The sequence below is a fragment of the Carcharodon carcharias genome, chromosome 17 (assembly GCF_017639515.1).
Source record: "Carcharodon carcharias isolate sCarCar2 chromosome 17, sCarCar2.pri, whole genome shotgun sequence".
Classification (NCBI taxonomy): domain Eukaryota; kingdom Metazoa; phylum Chordata; class Chondrichthyes; order Lamniformes; family Lamnidae; genus Carcharodon; species Carcharodon carcharias.
The window spans coordinates 38389660-38416405 of record NC_054483.1 but is presented as its reverse complement, the minus strand read 5'-3'; the positions used below and the strand labels follow the sequence as shown (position 1 = coordinate 38416405).

General features: G+C 43.8%; 1 protein-coding gene across 3 annotated transcripts in view; it reads right to left on the bottom strand.

The window, feature by feature from the left end:
• The window catches only part of tspan15 (tetraspanin 15), a 218495-nt gene extending 195620 nt beyond the window's left edge, over window positions 1-22875 (bottom strand). For all 3 annotated transcript variants that reach the window (XM_041209469.1, XM_041209470.1, XM_041209471.1), the window contains exon 1: window positions 22704-22875. In XM_041209469.1, the coding sequence (XP_041065403.1) occupies window positions 22704-22811 (108 nt within the window). In that variant the 5' untranslated portion in view covers window positions 22812-22875. The remainder of the gene's footprint in view (window positions 1-22703) is intronic.
• Window positions 22876-26746: the final 3871 nt, after the last annotated feature.

Sequence of the window (26746 nt, the reverse complement as noted above, 5' to 3'; positions counted from 1 at the left end):
AGCTCAATTCCCTGAACTGCTGACATATCAGCTCCAGCAAATACCATGACACAATCCTAAATATCTCCATATTTATCCTCATCACCAATGTCACATTGCAGGCTGAAAAATCGGTGACTTTGAAAGTTGTCCAAAATGCAAGAACATCTTTTAACATGCCATGCTGGCTAACTCCTTAACATGTGCTATCTAACTTTCATCCCCCAGGTCAGGTGGCCCCATGCATAGTAGAGTGTGACACCTTACAGTGTCTTATTCAAGTACCGTATAGTATCTAATACTCAACTCCACATACACACAATTAGCTATCATGATGTTAACAAAGAATGTTCTTCACCTAAACTTCACATCCGTCTTCCCCCATGAGAATGAAGGTATGGCACTCAGGGAGAGACACTGCGAGGTTCTTGAGCAAATTGATATATTGAGTGACAAGGTATTGGAGGTGTTGGCAGGCTTAAAAGTGGACAAATCTTCAGGTCCGGATGATTTGTGTCCCAGACTGCTAAAGGAGGCAAGGGAGGAGATCGCAGGGGCTCTGACAAATTTTTAATTCCTCTCTGGCCTCGTGGGAGGTGCCAGAGGGCTGGAGAACAGATAATGTGGTTCCGCTATTTAAGAAGGGTTGTAGAGATAAGCCAGGGAGCTACAGACCAGTGAGTCTCACGTCAATGGTAGGCAACTATTGGAGAGAATTCTGAAGGAAAGAATCTATCTCAACTTGGAGAGGCAAGGTTTGATCAGGGATAGTCAGCATGGCTTTGTCAGAGGGAGGTCATGCCTAACAAATTTGATTGAATTTTTTGAGGAGGTGACCAGGTGTGTAGAAGAGGGCAGCGCAGTTGATGTAGTTTATACGGATTTCAGCAAAGCCTTTGACAAGATCCCACATGGGAGACTTATAAAGAAGGCAAATGAAGGGATATAGGGTAATTTGATAAGGTGGATTCAAAATTGGCTTAGTTGTAGGAGACAGAGGGTGACTGAAAGTCAGTGTCCAGTGGCGTACCACAGAGATCTCTGCTGGGTCCCCTATTATTCGTCATTTATATAAACGACATAGATGACTATGTGGCAGGTAGGATTAGTAAGTTTGGGGATAACAAAGACTGGCCGGGTGGTTAACAGTGAGGTTGAATATCTTGGGCTACAGGAAGATATAGACAAGATGGTCAAATGGGCAGATAAGTGGCAGATGGAATTTACCCCTGAAAAGTGAGAGGTGACACACTTTGGAAGGAGTAATTTGAAAGGAGTAATTTGACAAGGAAGTATTCAATGAACGGCATGACACTAGGAAGTTCTGAGGAACAAAGGGACCTTGGCGTGTGTGTCCATAGATCTCTGAGGGTGGAGAGGCATGTTAGTGGGGTGGTGAAAAAGGCATATGGAACGCTTGCCTTTATCAATCAAGGCATAGGTCACAAAAGTAGGGAGGTCATGCTGGAGTTGTATAGAACCTTGGTGAGGTCACAGCTGGGAGTACTGTGTTCAGTTCTGGTCGCCACATTAAGGAAGGATGTAATTGCACTGGAGGGGGTGCAGAGGAGATTCACCAGGATGTTGCCTGGGATGAAACATTTAAGTTATGAAGAGAGGTTGGATAGGCTTGGGTTGTTTTCATTGGAGCAGAGAAGACTGAGGGGCGACCTGATCGAGGTGTACAAGATTCTGAGGAGCATGGGCAGGATGGATAGGGAGCAGCTTAGTTGAAGGGTCAGTCACGAGGGGACAAAAGTTCAAGGTGAGGGGCAGGAGTTTTGGGGGGGTTTGAGGAAAAACTTTTTTACCCAGAGGGTGGTGATGATCTGGAATGCGCTGCCTGGAAGGGTGGTGGAGGCAGGTTGCCTCACATCCTTTAAAAAAGTACCTGGATGAGCACTTGGCACGTCATAACATTCAAAGCTATGGGCCAAGTGCTGGTAAATGGGATTAGGTAGGTAGGTGAGGTGTTTCTCACGTGTCGGTCCAGACCCAATGGGCCTCTTCTGCACTGAGAGATTCTGTGATTCAAACTTTGTTACTACTGTGCCTGCTTGCTTAAATCAACATCTGCCTTCAAACTGTCACCTACCATTCGCTCCTGTTTCATATTATCTGTATCCTTTCTTGCTCTCATACATCACATCAACTCCATTGTACTCTTTCCTAGCACACCCATACCTTCTTAAGGTTGTCCCACCTGCACTACCCACTCCATTATGATCCTTACCCTGGTACCCGGGAGGAAAAACTCCATCTGATGTTATGATGCAGCCAATTATCGAATCTCCAAAGTATCACTTGTCCGTTCTCCTGAACAAAATCACTAATTATGACAGCTGACTGTTCATCCATTGATAAAGTGGTCCTGTTTAAACTACTTTCTCTTGCATCACAGTCCTTTTTTGCACTGAGAACTCTATACCTATCAGACAGGTTCAGAATCTCAGAAATGATTTACAATTGGACGTCTCACCTATTCCTGCTTGACGTTTCGAGTCCTCATGACCCTTCAACAGAACTAGGTGAATCCAAGGAAGGGGTGAAATATAAGGTGGTTTAAGGCGTGTGTGTGTGGGGGAACGCACACACGCACACCTTATATTTCACCCCTTCCTTGGATTCACCTAGTTTTGTTGAAGGGTCATGAGGAGTCAAAACGTCAACTCTTTTCTTCTCCGCCGATGCTGCCAGACCTGCTGAGTTTTTCCAGCTAATTCAATTTCTTTCCTTCGTTGTACTTCCCCATCCCATTAAGCTATAGAGTGGCAATCTTCTGCAGCAAACATCCAAAAGTGTTTCTTCCTCCTGTATGTTACACGATGCTACCAGCTGGTCCTCAAGTTCAGTGATCATCTACTCAACCTTGAAACCTTGACATATCCTGCATACATGCTGCCCTGGGATAGTCTGTCGATTCCAAATGACAGAGATCATTCCTATTCTCAGCTGCAGTTAACTCTCCCAGTATCTGCCTTGTTAGCTACCGATTCTTTGTGATTTTGTTAATAAGCAATTCATTTATCTTTTATATTGCTTTTTATCATTGTAATATAAAAGAAACTAGTGTTTACCTTTCCCTCCTTCTTTGATGAATGAGCAAAAACAATCTAGCTGTTGACGGTTACCCTCGCTGGTCTCACCTTCCAAACACAAAGGCTTTGAAACTAATACAGACTCATTATGCAATTTGAGGCACTAGGATTTTATGGAATAAATCCAGCATGCATTTGAGCCTGCCTTAATTCCGTGCAATAAAACGGTTCTGAAGCCACTGGCTGAAAGCTCTTTAGCATAAGGCAAATTTTTTTGAAACTGTACCATCAGGCATCATTGGTCACTAATCTCTTTTATACCATATATTTCAGCTGTTCTTTGTGAAATCAACATGTAATTTCTGCAGCAAATAATTAAGCAAATACTTCTTGGCCCGATCACAATTCTGTATTAGTAGGAAAATATCTATTTCACATTGCTTGTCCAAACAATGAAATGGGAAAAAAGTGAGCATTTGGATTTATTAAAACATAAAAGGTTTTAAAAGGTTTCAAGTAAGTAAGCAAAGGCAAACATTTGTCTGGGAAGTATGCCAATGTCAGTTTAGAGCATTTCTATTGCACACTAATGTGCAATCAACCCAGAAATATTCTTGTCAAAGTCTCCAGGTCACCCATTTACTTGGATATTACTAACTAAAACAAACTGCTGCAAATAGTCTTTCACAACTGTTGACTGGCAACCTCATTTAATCCTTCACATGTCCAGTAGTAAATGCCTAATGTAGTAAGGTTTCTGCTACTGGTGCCTAGTAATGTCCAAGGCCACTTACTTTATTTAAAGCTTTAAAAAGACCATCTCAAATGAAGAGGACATTCAAATACATGAATGAATAAAGCGTGTAGACTTTCAACGTATAAAATGTCACCTCAAACAAAATTTGGGTACAGTCAAAAACCCACACCTTTCAATGTTCTTTCCAGAACCGCTGAGATTTGTGACTTCAATTGGTTTTAAATGAGGTGTCTAAATAAGATACTTAAGTGAACTGTCGACCATACATCAAGAACATTACTTCAACAGAAGTCACAACTACTATCAAAAGAAAACTTTAATCAAATATTCTTTAAGAGCAAACTCCTGTATGAATCCACTGAGGGGTTAACATAAAAATCATTACATGCAATTTAAGGGACACTATTTTTAAACCTAACCCCACTAATATGATAAAAAAAAAAATCTTTCTTTCAACAGTAGCTGTCCTGGGTATTGGGGAATCAAAAAGAAATGAGGGCAGCAGAGTCACAAAAGTGGCAAAAGGAAAAGGGTGAAAGAGAAGAAAGTGAGTGGGAAATGGCAGAAAGGAAATACAGAACAGCAATAAAAATAATTTGAGTTGAAATTGTGAGGTTAAAGGTTCCAATTTAAGCTGACAGAGGGACAGCTTGTGTTGCAAATTACTGTAATTAACTGTCTATGTCTCCAAGCACCGAGTAAGACCACCTGTACAGCACAGCTACACACAAAAATGCCCAGGCAAAGTACAAGACCAAAACATAGGGCATGGGACTCAGGAGCAGGCCATTCAGCCCTTCGACTTTGCTTCACCAAACAATAAGATCATGGCTGATCTGGATGTGGTCTCAGCTCCACTTTTTGTCTGCCCGCCGGCCACCCCCCCTCCCCCCAATAACCCTTGACTCCCTTGTCTAACAAAAATCTATCAAACTCAGCCTTGAATAAATTTAAAGACCCAGCCTCCACTAACTACTGAAGAAGAGAATTCCACACATTAAATGACCCTCAGAAAAAAATTCTCATCTCTGCCTTAAAAGGGTTATTGTTAAACAGTGTCCCTGAGTTCCGGTCTCCCCCACAAGAGGAAACATCTTCTCAGTATCCACCCTATTAAGTCCTTTCAAGATCTTACATGCTTCAATAAGATCACCTCTTATTCTTCTAAACTCCAGTGGGTATAGGCCTAACCTGTTCAACCTTTCTTCACAAGATGAGTCCTTCATCCCAAGAATGAGTCAAGTGAACGTTTTCCAAACTGCTTCTAATGCAATTTATCTTCTTTCAAAAGGAGACCAAAACTGTACACAGTATCCCAGATGTGAACTCACCAAGGCTCTGTACAGCTGCAGTAAAATGTCCCTACTTTTATATTCAATTCCTCTTATGATAAATGCCAACATTCCATTTGCCTTCCTAATCACTCGCTGTACCTGCATACTAATTTTGTGATTCATATATCAGGACACCCAAATCCCTCTATACCATTGAGTTCTGCAAGCTCTCACCATTTAAATAATATACTGCCTTTTTATTCTTCCTGCCAAAATGGACAAGTTCACATTTACCTAGGTTATATTCCATCTGCTAAATTTTTTCCCACTCACTTAACTTGTCTATATCCCTTTGCAGACACACTACCTCTTGATAACTTACTTTCATACCTAGCTATCGGCAACTTTAGGTACCATACATGCCATCCTATCATCCAAGTCATTGATATAGATTGTAAGTAATTGAGGATGCAGCACTGATCCCTGTGGCACTCCACTAGTCACAGTTTGTCAATCAGAGAAGCCCCATTAATTCCTACTCTCTGCTTCCTGTTAGCTAACCAATCCTTTATCCATGCTAATATGTTACCCCTTACACCACAGGCTCTTACCTTGTGTAGTGGCCTCATCGAATGCCTTTTGGAAATCCAAGCACACCACATCTACCAGTTCCCCTTTATTCATCTTGAATGTTATATATCGTCAAAAAACTCAAAATAAATTAGTTAAACATGATTTTCCTTTCACAAAGCCACATTGGCTCTGCCTGATCATATTGTGATTATCTAAGTATCCTGCTATAACCTCCTTAATAATGGATTCTACCAATTGCCCTATGACAGATGTTAGGCTAACTGGCCTATAGTTTCTTGCTTATTGCCTTCCTCCTTTCTTGAATAAAGGTTTTACATTAGCCATTTTCCAATCTGTGGGGACCCTTCCAGGAGATAAGGAATTTTGGAAGTGCACCTGCTATCTGTGCCACCACTTCTTCTAAGACCCTAGGATGCAGGCCATCTGGTCCTGGGACTTGTCAGCCTTTAGGTCTAATTGTTTTCCTAGCACCTTTTCCCTAGTGTTGATGATTGCTTTAAGTTCCTCCTTCCTATTCACCTTTTGATCTTCAATTATCTTTGGGAAGTTTCTCTGTCTTCGGCTGTGAAGACAGACAAAATACCTGTTCAACGCCTTTGCCATGTCTTTGTTTTCTATTATCAATTCCCCAGACTCACCCTCTTGAGGACCAACATTAGCTTTAGCTATTCTTTTCCTCTTCAAAAACTTAGAGAAATTTTTACTTTTTGTTTTTATATTACTAGCTAGCTTTCTCTCATTCTGCTTGCTGGAGTTAAAAAGATGGGACGTGGAAAGCTACCTAGGCAAAGGAGTACATTGTTGTGAATTGCCTGCATATTCAATAAGTTAACTTGTCAGTAAACATCAAATCTAACCCACTGTGCTGTTAGGAAGTGCCAGGATATTGACGCAATGACATGGTTCTCACAATAAAGAACTTCTCCAACTCCAATCAGTTCCTCCAAATAAAAGGTGTTGCAATGGATACTTTCATGGGTTCTAACTACATCTGCCTTTTTCTTGAAACATTCTTTGTTCCAGTCATACACTCAGTCCCCTCCCTCACCTCTTTTTTCACATTGATAATTGTGTCAGTGCTATTTCCTGCTCTTGTCCTGAACTGGAAAATTTAATTGGCTTTATTTAAATTTCCACCCTTAATTCACCTTCACATGGTCCATTTCTGTCTCTTCCGTTCCTTGACTTCTATCTCCATTTCTGGGGATGGGCCATCGATCACTAATCATTATAAGCTCACTGACTCTCACAGCTACCTTGACTACAATTCCTCAAACCTGGCTTCTTGTAAGGAGTCTTCCATTCTCCCTCTGTCTCTGTTGCATCTGTTTGGATGAAGCAGCCTTCCATACTAGCACTTCTGATAAGTCTTCCTTTATTTCCAATTGAGGATTCCCCCACCCACTATAGTTAGCAGGATCCCCTACAATATAATATTGTATTATTTTCTTCTGCTTTCATCCCTTCCCATCCCTCCCAGAATATGTTGCCCTTCCACTCTATCAGCCTCTATTCAATGCATCATCCTCTGCCATTTCTTTCACTTCCGATGTGATACCATCAAACTTGTCTTTCCTTCACCTCCCAGCATTCTGAAGGAACCGCTCCCTCCGCAACACACTAATCCTCTCCTCAATCAACCCCACAATGCCTCCCTTTCGTACACCAACTTTCCATGAAGCACAGGAGATGCAACATCCCCCTTTTATCTCCTCCAATCTCACTGTCCATGGCCTCAAACACTCCTTCTAAGTGAAACAATGATTTACTTGTGCTTCTTTCAGTTTAATAGTATTTGCTGTTCACGATGTAGTCTCTTGTACACTGGGGAGGCCAAACACAGGTTGAGAGACTGCTTGCGGAACACCTCCACTCAGGCTACTGTTACGGAACAGATGGTAAATACCGAGTTGTTCAAATCCCAAAGGAAAACTTGAAACAACTGTCACAACTGGTATAAATTTCGAGATGCTTGCCTTGAGTTCAGTAGTAATAAGACCACCAAGTCTTATAAGTTTTACAAAATTAGATTAAACATTTATTAATAAGAGAAATTTTTTTTAAAAAATACATATATCTACAAATTACTACAATGATAACTTCCAAATCCCCCTAATCACTAACTCAGAGTTATACTTTCATTAAGGCAACAGTATGACAGATTTTAGAAGACCCAGGCAAAGAAACATGATACTTTGAATTTTACTTGTTCAGGGTGATTTCTTTTAAATTCAATCCCTGGAGGCAGCAGTTTGGTACATACAGATTGCAGGCTTTTCACACTTGTTGGGTCTTAAACTGCCTCCCTTATAAATATTTTCCCCTTGGAATGCAAATTCCCATTGCTTCACTATGTCTTTGGTTTTAGCTTTCTGATAATAAAAATCTCTCATAGCACTAAGTTTTACCAGTAATCTTTGGGAAAAATAAACACTTTCTAAACTTCACCTGAATAGGTGATACATTTCCCCCTCCTTTGAAAACAATCCAACCTGGTTTATTTAAAAATGCAAATGTACTTTCACCTTACATTCTAAATTTCCCATGTTTACCTAATTAACATTTCAAACCTAACTTCTCTTCTTACATCTGAGCACCCAGACTGGTTGCCTTTAATTCACACACATATAGACACATCCCACTATCACTATTTTACAACAAACTCCAATAACGTTATGGAAATTATATCATCCTGACACCACAAGCGTGACCCGAGTTCCCAGTCATCTGTCATGTTAAATCTCTTACTCCCACTCTCACCTCTCTGTGCTTGGACTGCTACAATGTTCCATTCCAATGAAGCTCAATCTCTGTCGCCATTCTGTTTCATGTTTTTAATTTGCCAGTTTGGTTTTTGTTTGTTTCCAAATCCCTTAACTTAGCATTTGGAGAGTGGCTATCCTGCTATTCACGCCTCCTCTAGTCATATCTTTTGTTTCTTTACTTGTCCCATTACCACTCCTTTTAGTTTTTCACCATGAACCATTTGTCATTTAATCTCTCTTAACTTCCACCCTATCACAGACCTTCCCTTTTGTTCTTCGTCCCACCTTTCATTTGCTTAAAACCTATTACATTTCTAACTTCTCCCAGTTCTGATGAAACGTCATTGACCCAAAACATCAACTCTCTCTAAAGATACTGCCAGGTCTGCTAGTTCCAGCATTTCTTTTTTATATTTCAAAATTCCAGTATCCTCAGTATTTTGCTTTCGCAAATAATATTTACAATAATGATGCCAGAACTGGGAGATTATACCTATCAGGAAAGGATGAACATGCTAGGTTTTTTCACCTCTTGAAAAGAGAAAACTGAGGGGCAACCCAAAATAAGTCTATAAAATTATAAAAGGTTTTGATACAATAGGCACAGGCGGAATCGTCCCAGATTTGCACTAAGTGCGGCAGCGGTCAAGTAAAAAGAACATTTTACATGCTGGCTGCAATGGCAACATTTCACACCATATCGTCCCAATCCCGACTCATTAATAATGCATTTCCGGGAAACACATCATTTCGATGACGGACAGACCCGGATTTGCCATCACCTCGCCGCCTCATCATGCCAGGCGCCACATTTAAAGCACAGCTACATGTACACCTCTCAGTGCTTTCAGCCCAGGACTGCTCAAAGAAGACATGGCCCCGAAAGGCAAGAAGACTGCAGCCCCTCAATTCAGTGATGCATCCCTTGAGGGCCTTCTGGGTGCCATGGGGGCCTGCCACGACGTCCTCTATCTCCGCTCTAGCTGCAGCAGGGGCAAAAACATTGCCAATTTAGCTTGGGAGGCGTTGGCAGCAGTGGCCAGTGCCAATGCCCTACAAAAGAGGCCAGCCACCCAGTGCCACAAGAGGATGAATGATCTCCTCCATTACGCCATAGTAAGTCACTCTTCTCATCACTCTCAACTCACACAATCATAAGCTCAACCACAAGGACCTCACTCACTGGTAGTTCAAGGGACATCAACAATCACACTCACACTCGCCATCATTGTCCTCATCCTATCCATGGGACCACTCACCACCCACACAGGCAGGCATACTTATCAACTAACCTGGCAGGCGGCCCTGCTTACACTTTCTCCATCTGTATTCGTGCAGGACAAGCTGGTACACAACAAAAGGGAGAGGTTGCTGACTGGTGGAGGAATACCCGACATTTAGGTCCTCACAAACTTTGAAAACAGAGCCATCCAGCTGGCTGTAGAGGGTCTGGACCATTCCTGTGCTAACGCTGAGGTCGGTGGTGCTCAACCAAGTGAGGATCCAGCAATGCAACATCCAACAGACAACCACGCTGTGAGTGATGTGTCTCATTTCACAGGCCACTACCACATACTAATTATCTCTCCTTGCTTTCACAGGCAAAGTTGGGAAACAGCTATCAGAGTCCATGACCCAGGGCCTCCAATCAAGCCCCGAAGACATCCTCATTGACGACCTGTCACAAGCGCTCACCCACACTCTCCATCAGTCAGAGACACACATCTCGGAGGGGCCTTGTTCGAGTAGCCTCGGGGTCACCGTCTGGTGCGCACATTGCACTGCCTGATCCACAGCAGGGGCAGCAGGAACTTCCCAGGTTTCTGGCACTACTGGAGGCCCGAAGTCTGCTGAGTCCAAGTCAGAGAAGGAGGCTCTGGACTCAGTCATACCTCAGTTGCTGGAGCAAAGGCAAGCTTAGGAACATCAGGAAGAGATGTCTGCTGCACTCCTTCAGTCGGAGATGATAGCACTGGCATACCAAAGCACAGAGGTCAACACTGGTAGGGTGGCAGCCGCCATGGAGACTTGATCAGGGCATCAATCCTGCATTACAGCGATAAAGTGCAGCCCAAGCAGTGTCAACGTGAGAAGGGTGTGGGGCAGCTTGATCTCACTCCAGCTTCAACTTCTCCTCAAGCAGTCAACCAGGGGCCTTCAGGCACCCATATGGAGGAGGATCATCAGGTGCACAACCCAGGGCCATCCATCCAAGTGACTCCAGGACTGTCCGGCCCCTAAAAATCCCCTTTTCCTATGATCTCAGCAGCACCAGCTCTCCAGGCTGAGGAGGGAACCACTGTGGCACAGCAGGACCCCAAAAGCAGGCCAGGGCCCTCTAGGTCTCGGCCCTCCAGAGAATGCCTGTCAGACAGGGCATAGCAGTAGTCAGGCTGCCTCCACCTCAGCTGTGAATGTCAGGGAGCGCCAAAATGTAGCAGCAGGGTTAGGAAGGTGAAGGTGTAATTCTTTTGGAGTTAAAACAATTAAACTAAATTAACAAAATAAGGGATAAATCAAGCACAGCCCCTAAGTCAGGTCAGCTGTAAAACCAAGGACAAAGTTTAAAGGAAACTTACAAACATTAAACCAAAATGTGATTAAAGGGGAAGGTGAAGGTGTAGTTGCACAACCTGGGCATAGGTGTTAAGCACTTGTACATAATGTTCGCTATTGTAAATAAACTTCCAAGAATGTCTCCCTGCCAACGGCTCCTTGTTCTGATGAGTAGCCTTCGTGTCACTCAGATGTAAAACCTTTCTGCACAAGATAAAGTCAAGGCCCCTTCCTTGTGCTTTGTGTAGCCTTTGGCCGAAAGTGATAGTCTGGCTTCACGCTCACTGGACACATTACTGATGCGTGCACCTCGATGGTGCTTGTCATTGCTGCCAGAATGTCATGGGCAGGTACCACAGAGTTACTTCATTCTCTCCATGTGCTCTCAGCACCACTGAAGTGGGGCTGCACCACCCCCGCCCCCCCCCCCATCTTGTCAGCATCCGTGACCGGTGACACTGTGCTCCTGAATGGGTCAGGTGCTGAAGGCTGACAAAGGATCAGGTGCATTAAAGTTTCACGGCTGCGTCTCTATAATATGACCCTGTTCACAGAGCACAAGACAGGATTCAGACATTAAGAAAGGCTCTGTGAAGATCTAAGGAGTGCTTGTTGTCGTCATCATCCTCCTGAAATCAAGCCACTATTAGGACCTCCGCTGCATCTCCATGACAGGAGCCTTATCACAGAGGATATCTGTGCTGCCATCACCAGACTGCAGTCAAACATTCACAAATGCAATGTGAGGTTCTATGGTGTCTCCTCACTGCTTGTTGCCATTATCCTCCACAAATCAAGCGGCCACGAGGGCCTCTCACATGCCTGCATCATCTGGCCAGTGCAATGGCCTCATCACTGTCTTCTTTGCCTTCACCCTCATCCCCGTCAGTGTCCTCCTCATCCGATGAGACATCCAGCTTCTCCTCAGCCAGCTCCTCTTCCCATTGCAACACCTGGTTGTGAAGGGCGCAGCAAGAGACAACGATGCAGGACATCATCTGTGGATTATTTTGCAGGGCTCCACAAGACTGGTCCAGGCACCAAAATGTCATTTTCAGCATCCCAATGGTTTATTCCAATAAAGTTGGAGTTGCAGCATGACCCTCGTTGTACCTACGCTCTGCTGCATTCTGAGGCCGCCATCAGCCATGACCTCTGTGCGTAGCCCTTGTACCTGAGGAGCATCCCTGCAGCCTCTATGGACCCTGGAAGACGTCAGGGATCTGAAACCGACTGAGAATCTAGGAGTCATGGACACTCTCTGGGAACCACATGTAGGCCTGCAGGATGCACATATGGTGGTCACACACCAGCTGAACATTCAGCGAGTGGAAGCCCTTGCAGTTGACATAGTTGACTTGTTGCCACGGAGATCTGAGCGCCACTTGAGTGCAGTCGATGGCATCCTGCACCTGTGGGAAACCGGAGATCTGGGCAAATCCCAGCGCTCTTGCTCCCTGGCATTCCTGGTCCCGGGTGAAAGTTGTGTGCCCTTGTGAAGATGGCACCCATGGATGCATTTGTGGGTGGGGGCTTGCGATATCGCAGAGGTCATCTGTGGAGCCCTGAAAGGAGCCACTGGCGTAAAAACTGAGTGCCGCGGTCACTTTCACAGCCACTAGTAGTGGATGCCCTCCATGCCCCTGTGGTCCCAAATCCTGCAGCAAGTAGCAGTATGACCGACGAGTTTCCTGGACATGGGTTGTCTTTGGCGACACTGGTTCTCGGTCATTTACAGGAATGAAAGGCACCACCTATAGTCTCTGGATTTAGCTAGGTGTCAACCAGCAACAGCTCGCTATGGCTCTTCAGCAGCGTCTGCAGGAGCCCCAGCTGCCCCTTCACCCTGATGGTGTTGCTCCTCCCTCTGTTCAGCCAGACACCTCCGTCGCTCTCTTCTCCTTTGCCTGCACTTTCTGTAAGCCATGAGGCATACAGCTAGGTCACTAGGCTCCATGCTCCTGATGTACTCCTCCTGCAGGATGAGACAGAGACATGTGTGGGTTAGCATGGGTGTTCTAAGAACCTCTCGATTAAGTCTGAAGATCCCCTAACGCATTGTGGAAAGTGCTGGCCACCACTGCATGGCCAAAGTTCAGTGCGCTGCATGGCTACTCGAAACCCCACCCACCACCGCCCCATACCTGACCGACTGGCGGCAGCTTCACCCACAGGACTGCATGCTGTGCTCTCAGCTCAGGCATTCTCCTAACTCGCACTGCAAGGCTGGGCTGTTAGCTTGAACCCTGGGGGAGACTGGTCCAAACCTGAATTATGACATTGCAAGGGGCTGAGAGCGCCTCCACCAGTGACTTTCCTTTTATCCATTCATTGGATGGGGGTGTCACTGGCTAGATCAGCATTTATTGCCCATCCCTAATTGCCCTTGAGAACTGATTGATTTGCTAGGCCATTTCAGAAGGCATTTAAGAGTCAACCACATTGCTGTGGGTCTGGAGTCATGTGTAGGCCAGACCAGGGAAGGACGGTAGATTTCCTTCCTTAAAGGATATTGGTGAACCAGATGGGTTTTTACAACAATCGACAATGGTTTAACGGTTATCATTAGACTTTTAAATTCCAGATGTTTTTTATTGAATTTAAATTTCACCACCTGCTGTGGTGCGATTCAAACCCGGGTTCTCTGAGCATTACCCTGGATATCTGGATTACCAGTCCAGTGATAATAGCATGACGCCACTGCCTCCCCTCCGCTCCATGGCCAGCTTTAGCAAGGAGATTGTACAATGTAGCCAGCCGTCCAACTGTTCTGCAGTCCACTAAAACTCTCATTACTTTGCAGTCTATGCCAGAGGTGTAAAAAGCTCTGGAGCACTTGGTGGTACCTTCATGCCTCTGTGTTGCTTGAGTGGGTAGATAAGCCAGGGGTCCGACTCCAAGCATGTCAGCGTGGCTGCCCCTGAACTGTCACAGTTGCGGAGGAATGGTCACTTTATACAAGGTTTCCCTACTGCGTGGCTGCTTCCCTCAGCCAACCACCACCCCCCTCAACCACCCCCCTTCCCTCCCTCAACCACCCCCCTTCCCTCCCTCCCAACACTTGTGCTTGTGTTACCATCAACTGTAGTGCAGTGCAGCCCTTTGCATGCTCCCCTTCCCAACTCGCTTCAATGACAGGGCAGCCCTTGGTCCCCACGCCAATTCACCACAACGCAGGTGTTGCACACCCCTCCATCCCCCAACTCGTCTCAACCACAAGACAGTCTTTGCCCCAGCATGTACGATCAACCAGCCAGAAAAAATGACTTGCCAAGTCCAAGGTGACCCTTGCGAGTGCTGCGCAACATTTCTGTACACTCACCTCTGAGTTTACTTCGAAGTGCAGCTTTCCAGGTGCACGCCTTATATATGCTGTTATGAAACAGTGCTCGGATGATCCAGGTGTGCTGGGCTTATAATGATATGCAGATGTATTACAATGAAACTCCCGACGTCCGACGGCAGAAACACAGCCCACATTGACAGGCAGGGCACAACAATTGCAATCTGGTTTCATGACATTGTGAAACTGATTTTTGGCCTTTCCGCCAGCCATGACGCCTAGCAGGTATGGAAAATCCCACCCAGGGAGTATTTCCAGTTGTGGGGAAGTGCAAACTAGAGCCATTAACATAAGACAGTTACCATGAAACCCAATACATAATTCAGAAGAAACTTATTTGTCTCAAGTAGTGAGAATGCAGAACTCACTACCACAGGGAAGGATTGAGGTGACCAGTTAAGGGGAATCTAGATAAGTATATGAGGATACTTTGGTCTAATGAGATGTTATTTGTATCCCTCCTGGTGTCATGAAGTAGGTGAAAAATTGAATTTGTTATTGTCAGATGTTAAATTAAGCAGGCTGTTGTGTTAGGATTCCAGCTGTTATAGCCATTATCCCATTATTTACTCAGATAATGCTTGGATCTGGAAGCTGGAGGAACTATACACTTTCTTAACTGTGTTTAATACAGAATGCCGATTGTGTAGTACAGTATTTTGCCTATATTTTCCTTCCACTGTTTATTTGTAAGTAGATGATGGATTATAGCTTGCAATGTAGATTTTTTCCTTTTTGATTTGACAGATGTAGTCCGTAGCCTACAGGTACAGCAGTAAGCAATTACTGTAACTACAGTAAGTTGCATTTTCATACTCAGTGAGGTAAACAATATAAAGGTAGTTGGAGAGAGAGATATGGTTTGTTTGCAGAAATGGTCAGGACTTTCATGAGAGGAGTGGTGCTGGAAAAAGCCTGAACATTCACAACTAGAGGGGTTTAAAAAGTAAAAAGGGTTGGTTTGATACTGTTAAAGAAATTACAAACTTGGGTTTTAAAAATTTGTGGATTCCTTCCTCTGAAAAGACTGAGGGGGCTGCAAGGACTTCTTGTATTAAGATCCTGGGAAGGGCTGAGTTAGAGCAGTAATTGATGCTGAGTGGAGGAAAAGTGTGCAAACTAACCTATTTGCACTTTAGAAGAAATGAGAGCTATAAATATTATTAAAATGTTAATTATATATTAATAACCGTGCGGATGCTAGGAATAAATTGTCTAATGGTATTATCAATGTTTGATTTACATCAGCATATATTCAGTTTCACAGACAAAATAATGAACAAGAAAATGGCTGCTATTCATCACTGGACTATACAAAACACAATGGCAACTGATCCGTAAGACACTGAAACAATGTGCCATTGTGACTGAAATAATAACAAGCCAAAACATTGAGCCGGAGTACAGCCTTACAGCCAGGTTATTTATCTTCAACCAATAAGAAAATACAAGAAGAGACAGTGCACAGGAAGAGACCCGCAGAAGCTGCAATTGGGTATCAAACAATCCTGCCTAACAAAATAAAATGCACTTTCCCTAAAAATAAATAAATAGTTCACAACTGCAACCAACAATTAGTATGTACATGTAAAAGAACTTTATAGTTTATGGTCCACAACAAGGATATTTTAACAGAGTGAGAGTTCTCAGTGGATGGTGCTTATGGCCATCTTTCACAACAGCAGTACACCTAGTGTCAACAAGTACAAGTATTTGTATGAACAGTTTTATTTTCATTTTCACACGAACTGTTTCCCAGTAAAATTACCAAGCAAGACATGCAAATCAAGTACACAGGCAGCGTCAATTCTACAACTCAAGGTTTGCTCTCATAGGAACATAGAAACTAGAAGCAGGAGGCAGCCATTCGGCCCTTCGAGCCTGCTCTGCCATTCATTATGATCATGGGTGATCATCCAACTCAATAACCTGCTCCCGCTTTCTCCCCAGGCCCTTTGGTCCCTTTCGCCCTAAGAGCTATATCTAACTCCTTCTTGAAAGCATACATTGTTCTGGTCTCAACTACTTTCTGTGGTAACGAATTCCACAGGCTCACCACTCTGGGTTAAGAATTGCAACAATTGTTTATTCTTCTCTGGTGCATAAGTAAAATAAGAAAGGTGGCCAAATCATGGCTTACAAGGGAAATTAGCGATAGTATTAGATCCAAGGAAGAGGCATACGAATTGGCCAGAAAAAACAACAGACCTGAGGAGTGGGAGCAGTTTAGAATTCAGCAAAGGGGGATCAAGGGATTGATTAAGAAGGGGAAAATAGAGTATGAGAGTAAGCTTGCAGGGAACATAAAAATTGACTGTAAATGTTTCTATAGGTATGTGAATAGAAAAAGATTGGTGAGAGAGCAGGTTATAGAGATATGAGGAGAAAAAGCCAACTAGCTATTATTGTGGAATTACTGGAATCTTACACATACAGGAGAGAGAGGTTTTAGGTTGTTTTCCTTTCAGGCTAGGAGCTATTCTCTGCACTGCCCTCACACAAAACCTGGTCTGGAGCCAATTAAAACGTTGTTGCCAGGCAGGTCCCCATTAGACCTGATTCCTCCTCGGCACTATCCTGTCTCTCATGGCACATACTGTTCCAGGACAGCAACACTGTGTATATCCCTCACACTGTTCCAGTGAAAATGTCCTCCAAACAGCAGCCATTGTAAAAAAGTCTACAGTCCAACAGAAATAAAAAAATATGTTCTTTACACATACACAAAGAAAGAATAAAATAGAGGAATTCTGCTGAAAGATTAAAAGTCAATGGTTCAAAGGAAAAGGATAGATAGTGGAGTCCTTGAAATAGCATCTGGGTTATATAGTTGGTTTCTCAGCACTAGGTTGGGAAACAATTAATGTCTCTTGCATTATTTTTCAGGCAGACTTTGGAGGAAAACATGTAGTCAGTCAATTTCAGAACATAAAGCAACTTCGGAGCAACTTCCATTCATTCTCTGCCTTGGACCAGGTCTGGAGCTTCAGAAGTTGCTGTCTTCTTTTCCCAAGCAGTTGATCCTTCTGGTTTCCCCCAAAGCAAAACAGCCTACCAGCTTTTTAACAGTTTTGAAGGCATTGATTTTTTCAAAGCCATAAACCACCATGTGAACCTCCTATAAACAGCTCAAAAGCTTTCTAGCTTTTTTAAAACTGCTTAATTACCTTTTCTTGTAATATGCTGTCTTTTCCAGGAACAGCAGCAACCAGAGCCCTCACATTAACCATTTAAATGACAGTATATTTTAAAAAAACACTAACTCTTCCAGGGTGTTCTCAGTCCTTGAAAATTAACCATTTTCTGTGATTATGGCATGGGTCTCTACAATCCTAAGGACATAATCATTGTTGGTCCCAACAATCCATGGGGCACAACCATCCCTCTTTACACCCCACAGACTTAAATGCCTAGATCATGAAGGTGATTGATATGTAGCAAGTTTTCCTCAACGTCCTTCCTGCATTCTGACGATAGGCATTTGTAAAATAGTTTGTAAAATTGTAAAATAGATCATAGAATGCTTACAGTGCAGAAGGAGGCTCTTTAATCCATCGTATTCATCCAGGCTCTCTGCAAGAACAATTTACCTAGTCCTTCTTCCCCATCATTTCTGACCAAAACCCTGCAAATTTTCCCTTCAGATAATTATCCAATTCTCTTTTGAAAACCATGATTGAATCTGCCTCCAATGCACTCAGGGGCAATGCATTCAAGATCTTAAACACTCACTGTGTAAAAAAGGTTTCTGTCCTCTTATCATTTCTGGCTTTTTTGTCATTAACCTTAAATCAGTGTCCTCGACTTTTCGACCAATGGAAACAGTTTTTCCCCCATCTACTCTGTCCAGGCCCCTCATGATTGTGAACACCACTATCAAATTTCTTTCCAACCTGCTCTTCTGTAAGGAGAACAGTCTCAGCTTCTCCAATCTATCCAGCTAATTGAAGTTCCTCAACCCTGGAACCATTTTTATGAATCTTTCCTGCACCCTCTCCAATGCCTTCACAATCTTCCTAAAGTCTGGTGATCAGAATTGGACACAAAACCCCAGTTGAGGCCGAACCAGAAGTTTATAAAGGTTCGCCATAACCTCCTTGCTTTGTATTCTATGCCTCTATTTTTAAAGCCAAGGATCTTAGATGCCTTATTAAGCACTTTCTCAACCTGTCTGGCCACCTTCAACAACTTACACACATATACCTTCAGATCTTCCTCCTACTGAACCCACTTTGGAATTGTAACTTTAATTTTATATTGCTTCTCTATGATCTCCCTACTAAAATGTATTCACTTCACACTTTTCTGCATTAAATTTCATCTACCATGAGTTGCCCATTCCACCAGCCCATCATGTCCTCTTGAAGTCTATTATCATCCTTACAGATCACAATACTTCCAGTTCTTGAAGAAGAAACTTTGAGGCTTCTGTAAATCACATCTGTGACTAGAGACCAGATGTGCAAGTATTTCAAGGACCTTAACTTTATTGGGTTGATAATTAATTGCTACAGAAGTTCTACATCTCCCACTGGTGAAGCCACCATTTGATGGGATATGGTGCATAGGAGACTGGCTATACAACACATATAGTGCTGTTTCCACGCTGCTCAGGGGGAGTTTTCCTGCTATTTGCCGACTGAGAGCTCAAGGGCTTTTTGTCAGTCACCTAATCATTAATCACTTTTTGTCCCTCAAGGTTGGGCAGAGTACAAAGTATGTTTTTGAAATTGAGTTTACTTCAAAAAAAAAAATAGGCTTATCATAGAAGTTTGTAATCAGGTTGAACTTCTGAAGCATACAAGCTGGTCTTCAGTATTCCAGGATGATACTGATGAATACATCAAATAGTCCTCTTTGATTGATAAGGGCTAAAAGTATGAATTTGATATTCTGAACTGGTGTGTTTTATTCAGCACCCTGTAAATCAATGGCCTTAGATGCACAAGCAGCTTACTAGAGTTCTGGTAATTGGCACAGTTCTAGTTAGTTCAAGATACAGCAGTTTGCTGGACTAGTGTCCCTGTTACTGGATTCCCTCCATCAACACTGTATAATTTACAGGATGCACAGCAACTCACTCCCCTCCTCAGCAACCTTCAGCAACAAGGACTAGAGTATCTCCAGGCTTCTCTCTAGATCACACACCTGCATAAGGTGAAAATGATTGTTTTCTACATTAAGGCAGCATTTGAGTGTGGCATCAAGGGACTGCAGTCAAATTGAAAGCAATGAAGATCAGGAAAAAACTCAAACCTGGTCCAAAGAAAGATGGTTAAGGCCATTGGAGGTCAATCATCTCAGTCATAGTACAATGTTGCAGGAATTCCTTAGGGCAGTGCCTTGGCCGCACTATCTTCAGCTACTCCTTCAACGATAAATTCTCCAGCATGAGGTTGGAAGTGAGCAGTTTGATCGTTTCAGTGATAAGTTTTATTTGCAATTCCTCAGATAAAGAAGCAGTGTTTGCAATTCCTCAGATAAAGAAGCAGTGTATGTCCACTTGCAGCAAGACCACGTACAGCAGTTGGTGCTACTTCTTGTATTTTTCTTGAATTCCACCATGCAGTGAATATCATGTCTGATGCCTCACGATGGCAAAAACCACACTGCGACTCTGGAAGGAGCTCTTCAGCCACTGGGAGTAGACAATTGAGGACGATTCTTACATTAATCTTCCCTGCGGCAGACAGCTCTGTAGTTATGCATTCAGACTTGTCTCCCTTCTTGAATATAGTATCACAATGCGCAGTTACGATATTACAAATTTCTTGAAAAACTGTTTTAAAGGTTACCTTTTTTATAAAAAAAACCTTGGACTGAGTTTAAAGGCTGTTTCAGAATGGCTTCAAGCTACCAGACAGAATTATGAATTTCAAAACTGGGTCGTCTCTTCTGAGGGAACAAAAGACAATCCTTAATTTGATTCTGTTTCACTGTGGTCATGTCCAGGAGATAAAGTTTTGTTGATGCCTCATTGTAAGAATGCAAACTGTACCTCGGCCAGGACAAAAGCTAAGGACCACAGGTGGGAGAAGGACAGTTTGAAGTGTTGATGCCTTATTTGGGAGATGACTTGGTATTTTGTACAGGACACATGATAACTGTGGTCATCTTAGCACCTGTATAAAGCATTAAAAAGGGCAGGAAGCTGAGACACCCATCTTGAAACATCTTCAGAGAAGCAGAAAAGAACTTCAACCAAGAAAGAGTGGGAGGGACATCCAGAAACAGCTAATAGTCTGTTGTAAGTAACAGGGCAGCTAAGTACCATGCCTGCAGAACTAGAAGGAACCTTCTCCCCTCTATGCAAACCCTGATTCCGCCCACAAAGCTCACCTATAAAAGCAACCTCCCACAATTCAACAGTGGAACCACTGCAGCTGCAGAGAAAACTTTGCAAACTCAAGACTACCACTTCAGACAATACAACATCTTGACTTCAAGCACATCAGGTCTGCACTGAACACTAGAGAGACTGACTGATTCAATTTTTATAAGTATTGTTTTTATTTTCCTCTGGAACTAATTCATGTGTGTATGTATTAGTAACCTTATCTTTTCTTAGGTAATTTCCAGAGCAATAGTGAAATTGACTAACCTTTTCCTTTAAGTAAAAAGGCTTTGATGCTGGTCATTTTAAACTGAAATTCTCACTCTATGGGTAAGAAAATACACACACAATCACAAATACATCATTCACAGGCGACTTTGGGGAAACACCTTTAGAAGTGTCTGTGATAATAGTCATGATCATAGCAATCACAAGCATAAGACCTCATGGCAGCACCATGATCCAAACACTGAAATGTTCAACTATGTCATCTTTTGAGCAAGGGATCGCAGAGATGTCCACATCACCCACACCATGACAGGTATTGATAACTGCTGGACCGATCACTGCTTTATCTGATCTACCGTGCCCTTCAGCCTGGCCCCCAAAAAACAGGCAACAGAAACATTGCAGCATGAAAATTAACATTGAATGCCTCAAAGATTCCCCAAGGCTGCCCTCCTCAGTCAGTGACTCACTGCTAACCTCTCAGTCTCCAGCCAGCAGGAGCTGTGGTGTGCCCATCGTGCCTGGTCAACCTAAAGTCCACCTGCAAGGAGGTCTGAAACCCGCATTATAGGAAGGATGTGATTGGACAGAGAGAGTGCAGAGGAGATTTACCAGGATGTTGCCTGGGCTGAAGAGTTTTAGTTATGAGGAGAGATTGGATAGACTGGGGTTATTTTCCCTGGAGCAGAGAAGATTGAGGGGGGACATGACTGAGGTGTATAAAATTATGAGGGGCATAGATAGGGTTCGCAGGAAAGAAGTTTTCCCCTTGGTGGAAGGATCAATAACAGGGGGTATAGATTTAAGGTAAGGGATAGGAGATTCAGAAGGGATGAGGAAGAATTTTTTCATCCGGAGGGTGATGGGAATCTGGAACTCACTGCCTGAAAGGTTGGTAGAGGCAGAAACCCTCATAACATTTAAGAAGTATTTGAATGCGCACTTGCTATGCCATGGCATACAAGGCTATGGGCCTAATGCTGGAAAATGGGATTAGAGTAGGTACTTGTTTAACCAGTGCAGACTCAATGGGCCGAAAGGCCTTTTTCTGCGCTGTAGACCTTTATGGCTCTACGACTTTGAGGTCCTTCGTCTCTCTACCAGGAAACACGGTGACTGATTTGACGAAAACTACCAAGAGATAGTAATCAAAGGCAAGCGCACAGCTTTCAGAGACTGGAAACTTCACAAGCAGCAGTCTTACAAGCGGCTAAGAGCAGAGGTACTGCATAAAACTCAAAACATAAAGAAAAACAGTGGGTAGAAAGAGCGTGGGAGATCCCACAACTGACTGACACCAACAACAGTGCGTTGTTTCCTTAACACTGTCAGCCCAGCATGAAGGGGAGCGCATCAAGGACAGGGAGGCAGTCAGCGCTCGCTGGAGAGAACATTTTGAAGCTCTCCTCAACCAAGATTCTTCGACTTAAAACACCCTCAACTGGATTCCTCAATATCCTCTCTGGCTCAGTCTCAGCCCTACCCCGGTCCAGAGCGAAGTTTAAGAAGCCATTCGACAGCTGAAAACTAACAGGGCCTCTGGAGCAAATGGATGCCGGCTGAAATTCTGAAACACGGTGGAGATTTACTCCTGGCAAAGCTACACAACCTCATATCCTTCATCTTGGAAAAGGGGGGCCGGGTCCCCCTCCCCGGGCGGGGCTCAGGAGACCCAGTGCACCGGGGACGGGGCTCAGGTGGCCCCGCGCGCCGGAGGCGGAGCCCCATAGATGAGGGCGGGGCTCCGTGCTAGGTCCCTGGAAGCTCTCTGTTCTGGTTGCTCTGGTCCCTCACACACACAGTTTTCAGTTCCTGTTCCTCCCTCTGTCACTTACCCAGAAGAAGGTGGAGTAAATTATGAGGGTGAATTTGAGGCAGATATAGCTGAAGCGCTGGCAGTGGTTACTCCGTCGCTTCCGGGACCCCTTAGGGACACGCTCCATCCCGGCTGCTACTCCGCCACACGACCGCAACCAATATTAAAAAGACGGTTTCCGGTCCTCCTGCGCGAGGTGCCGCCCGGCCCTATGTCCCCGCCCTCTACTGCGTATCCGCCAATCGGCAAGCCCATCTTTTCAGACTGACATCACAGCAGCCAATCAAGTGCAAGTAAAAAGCTCTCAAGAGCTGCTGGTGAAGCAGAGCGAGCGTCCTCTCCCGGCAGTGCCAGTATTACAGCACTGTTGGGTGGAGGTGAGGGTAGGGAGCGGAGTTAATAATCCATTGGGAGGATTCAAGTGCAGGTAAGGTTTATAGCAGCACAACGTTTCAATCAAGCAGTCCCTCAAATGTCCTTTCTTGTGCTATCACGTCAGCGCTAAAAAGAAAAATTTAGATCTTAGAAAATCAACAACATTGAAAATTCCATCAAAGGATGAGAGGAATGCACAAGGGGAGGAATCACCTTATTGACAATCCTTCGTGTGGAAGATGATTTGTCCTTGCGGATGGCTGGGTGCAAGTGAGATGTCAGGGTTGGCTGTGGGCTCACGGATGGCTTATGAACTGTGTGGTGGACTGGATGACCCATTGAGAGGATATAGGTTGTCAGCTGGTAGAGGGGGCGGCAGATTGTTGGATCGAGTAGCTCCCTTATCTTTCCACATCTCTCGCCGTTCTCTCTCAGCAACGTGTTGTTTGAAAGGTCTTCATGGTGAATCACCATTCTGGTTGTGATTAGGCATCTGCTTCCCAATGTGCTGATGTTAATAGAGAAAATCTTCATGGAAGCTTTGAGATTGACTTTCAAACATTTCCCTAGGCCCCTGTGTGAATGAGCTCCCTGACATAGCTCAGAGTGGAGGATCTGTTTCAGCAGCCTTGTATTAGGCATCCTGATGACACGTCCCATCCATCTTAATTGATGTGAGATTATCATGGTCTCTATATTTGTCAAACCTGTGTCTTTCTTGGAGGATGTGCATGTTTGTTCTTTTGATTTCACACTTGATTTGCAAGATTCTTCTAAAACAGCATATATTATGCTGTTCGGGGGAAACAATGACGTAGTGGTAATGTCACTGAACTAGTAATCCAGAGGCCCAGGCTAATGCTCATGGGTTCAAATCCTATCATGGCAGCTGGTGGAATTTGAATTTAATTAATAACTGGAATTGAAAACTAGTCTCAGGGATGGTGACCATGAAACTTTCGATTGTTGTAAAGACCCACCTGATTCGTTAATGTCTTTTAGGGAGGGAAATCTGCTCTCCTTATCTGATCTGATCTACATGTGACTCCAGACCAACAGCAGTGCGTTTGACTCTTAACTGCCCTCTGAAATGGCCTAGGAAGCTACTTAGCTCAAGGGCAATTAGCAATGGGCAACAAATGTTGGCCTTGCCAGTGACACCCACATCGCACGAAAGAATAAAGAGACAGAGGATCATTTTTACCAAATTGGTATCTCTGGTTTGTGGAGTTGGCGAATGAGGGAGATTTCTGTGGGGTATTTTGAATGACAGCTGTGGGCCAAAAACTTCCAAACATAGGGTATGACTAACCACAGTTAATTTACACAAAGCGGGTGGCTTATCTTTATTTTTCTTTCTTCTCCCAGTTTCCTTATATAGTCCAGGATCCTGAATTTATCCTGTTCATTTCCACAGTGGGGATGTGGAGCATCACCAGTAGAACATCGCCAATTCTGGTAATATCAGTGACAGAAACAGCAAGAGACATAGACTGAGAGATGCAGAGACAGTGAGAAGGAGAGATAGAGACAGAAACTGAGAGAGAGAGATACACACATAGATGGCATGTAAAGAGAGAGAGACATTGAGACCACAGAGGGAACAAGGAAGCACCAGACCCGAAAGGAGACAGCAACATACGAGAGAGAAAAAGCCGGTGGTGAGTGAGTGACTCAAATAACTAAATTGGTCTTATATCCTATGAGCATTTTGAAAGAGTGGTGCTGGAAAAGTTTTTAGAAACAGGAGCACGATTCAAATATTGGACAGATTTTTGCTTTAGAGAAAGTGAAGGCATCAGCAGCATTTGTGTTAAAAAGAGAGAACCAAGAGAGGGAGGAGAGCTTGGGATTGCATGGTTGGAGATTTACTTTTCTATATTACAGGCTATGTTCTCTCTGACAGTTGGCAAACCAACTATTGTAACGTTACTGTTCTCTTACTGCCCGTAATCAGTATGTCTTGTAAGGAAAGAGGTGTGTCTTTTCTTACTTTTGGAGTGTGTATTCCAATTAAATAATTCACCAGCAAGCTTTCATGAGTTTAAAATAAAGAAGTTTATTTATTCTCACACATTAACCCCAAATCAACACAATGTCACATACCCAGTCTCACGCATACACACACACACAAGCACACAAAGATTGGATCAGATAGTGCACTTTTACAGATTACAGTTAATTCAGTCTCTGATTTATGATTTCCAGTCTCCACTCTCAGTCTCACTCTTTCTCGTGCTCTTTTACCCTCCCTGCTCCACTCTCAGTCTTGCTCTTTCTCATGCACTTTTAGCCTCATGGCTCCGCTCTCAGCCTCGCTCTTTCTCACTCTCTTTTATCCTCCTGGCTCCGGTCTCAATCTTGCTCTTTCTCGCTGACCTTTATCCCCCAAAATCCACCCTCCTATAATAAGTTTTTTTTTAAATCAATGTCAAAGCAATAAATTGATAATTTAAAAAAAATGTATTTCATAAAAATGACCATTAAAGGGTGCCAAGCAGCAGTATTAACCAATGAAACCTTTTTTGCCTTTTTGCTTAAGAAGCAGAACTAGAGTGACAGATTAGGCCCCAAGTCTTGGTCACCAGGTAAGATGTGGAGACTGGGGCTAAGCTAAGGAGTTGGGTTCAACTAACACTGACGTTCCATTTTCCTCTTGTGGCACACACTCGGCACTGGCGTCAGCGGAATTTTTACAAAAGTGGAGTTTGAAAGCGGGCTGTTTTCAGCCAAGGTTTTCCTCTTCTCCTGCCCTGTTTTGTGGGTAGGTTTTTGGGGAAAGAGGAGGACGAGGGCAAGGTGTGTGTGCGTGTGTGTGTCCGGCTCACTCCCAATCTCAATGTTCTCGCTCTCATCCACTCACTCACCCAGGCTCACCCAACTCACTCACTCATGCAGGCTCACCCTCCCACAGTCACACACCCGCGCTCTCTCACTCATCCTCACTTGCTCACTCACCCACTTACCTTTGCTCACCCACCCTCACTTGCTCATCTGCACTCTCTCACTCGCCTGTACTCTCACACTTACCCGCGCTCACTCACCTGTGCTCTCACCCAAGCTCATCCACACTCACTCGCTCACCCGCACACGCTCACCCGTAATCTCACACTCACCCGCACTCTCTCACTCAGGCTTACCCACACTCATTTGCTCATCCATACTCTCTCACTCACCCGCACTCTCACTCACTGTCATGAAGCTATTAATGTGTATAATATTATTGGAAAAAAATTTCTTTTAAAGTAGAGGTTTAGTCTGTGGGTGTGTCTTAATTGGATTAAAGCTAGCTAGTCTGGGTGCTTTGATGTGTACTAGTTTTGAGATGTAAGAGCGGTAGAGTTTATTTGCATTTTTTTAATAGAGCATTCAAGAAGTGGGGTAAAATCTGCCACCTAGCGAGCAGAGACCAAGCAATATGTTTATATTGCAAATAAAATTGGCAGTATGAAAGGGGCTTTATTGTTAGAAGAGGTGAGTTCAAAGAGGCTGGTGATACGATGAAAATTCACATTTAATGATCTGTGCTGGGTATGATTTCAGCAGTTTTCGTGTGTGCAGAGAAGAGGCAATGTAAGATCAAAGCAGCTGTAAGCCTCCAACTGACTCCACAGGAACCTAAGTGAAAGGAACCTCATTTTGAATTTGTAAGGTGAAAATGCTTTGCCAGGCATCTGCTTAAAAATC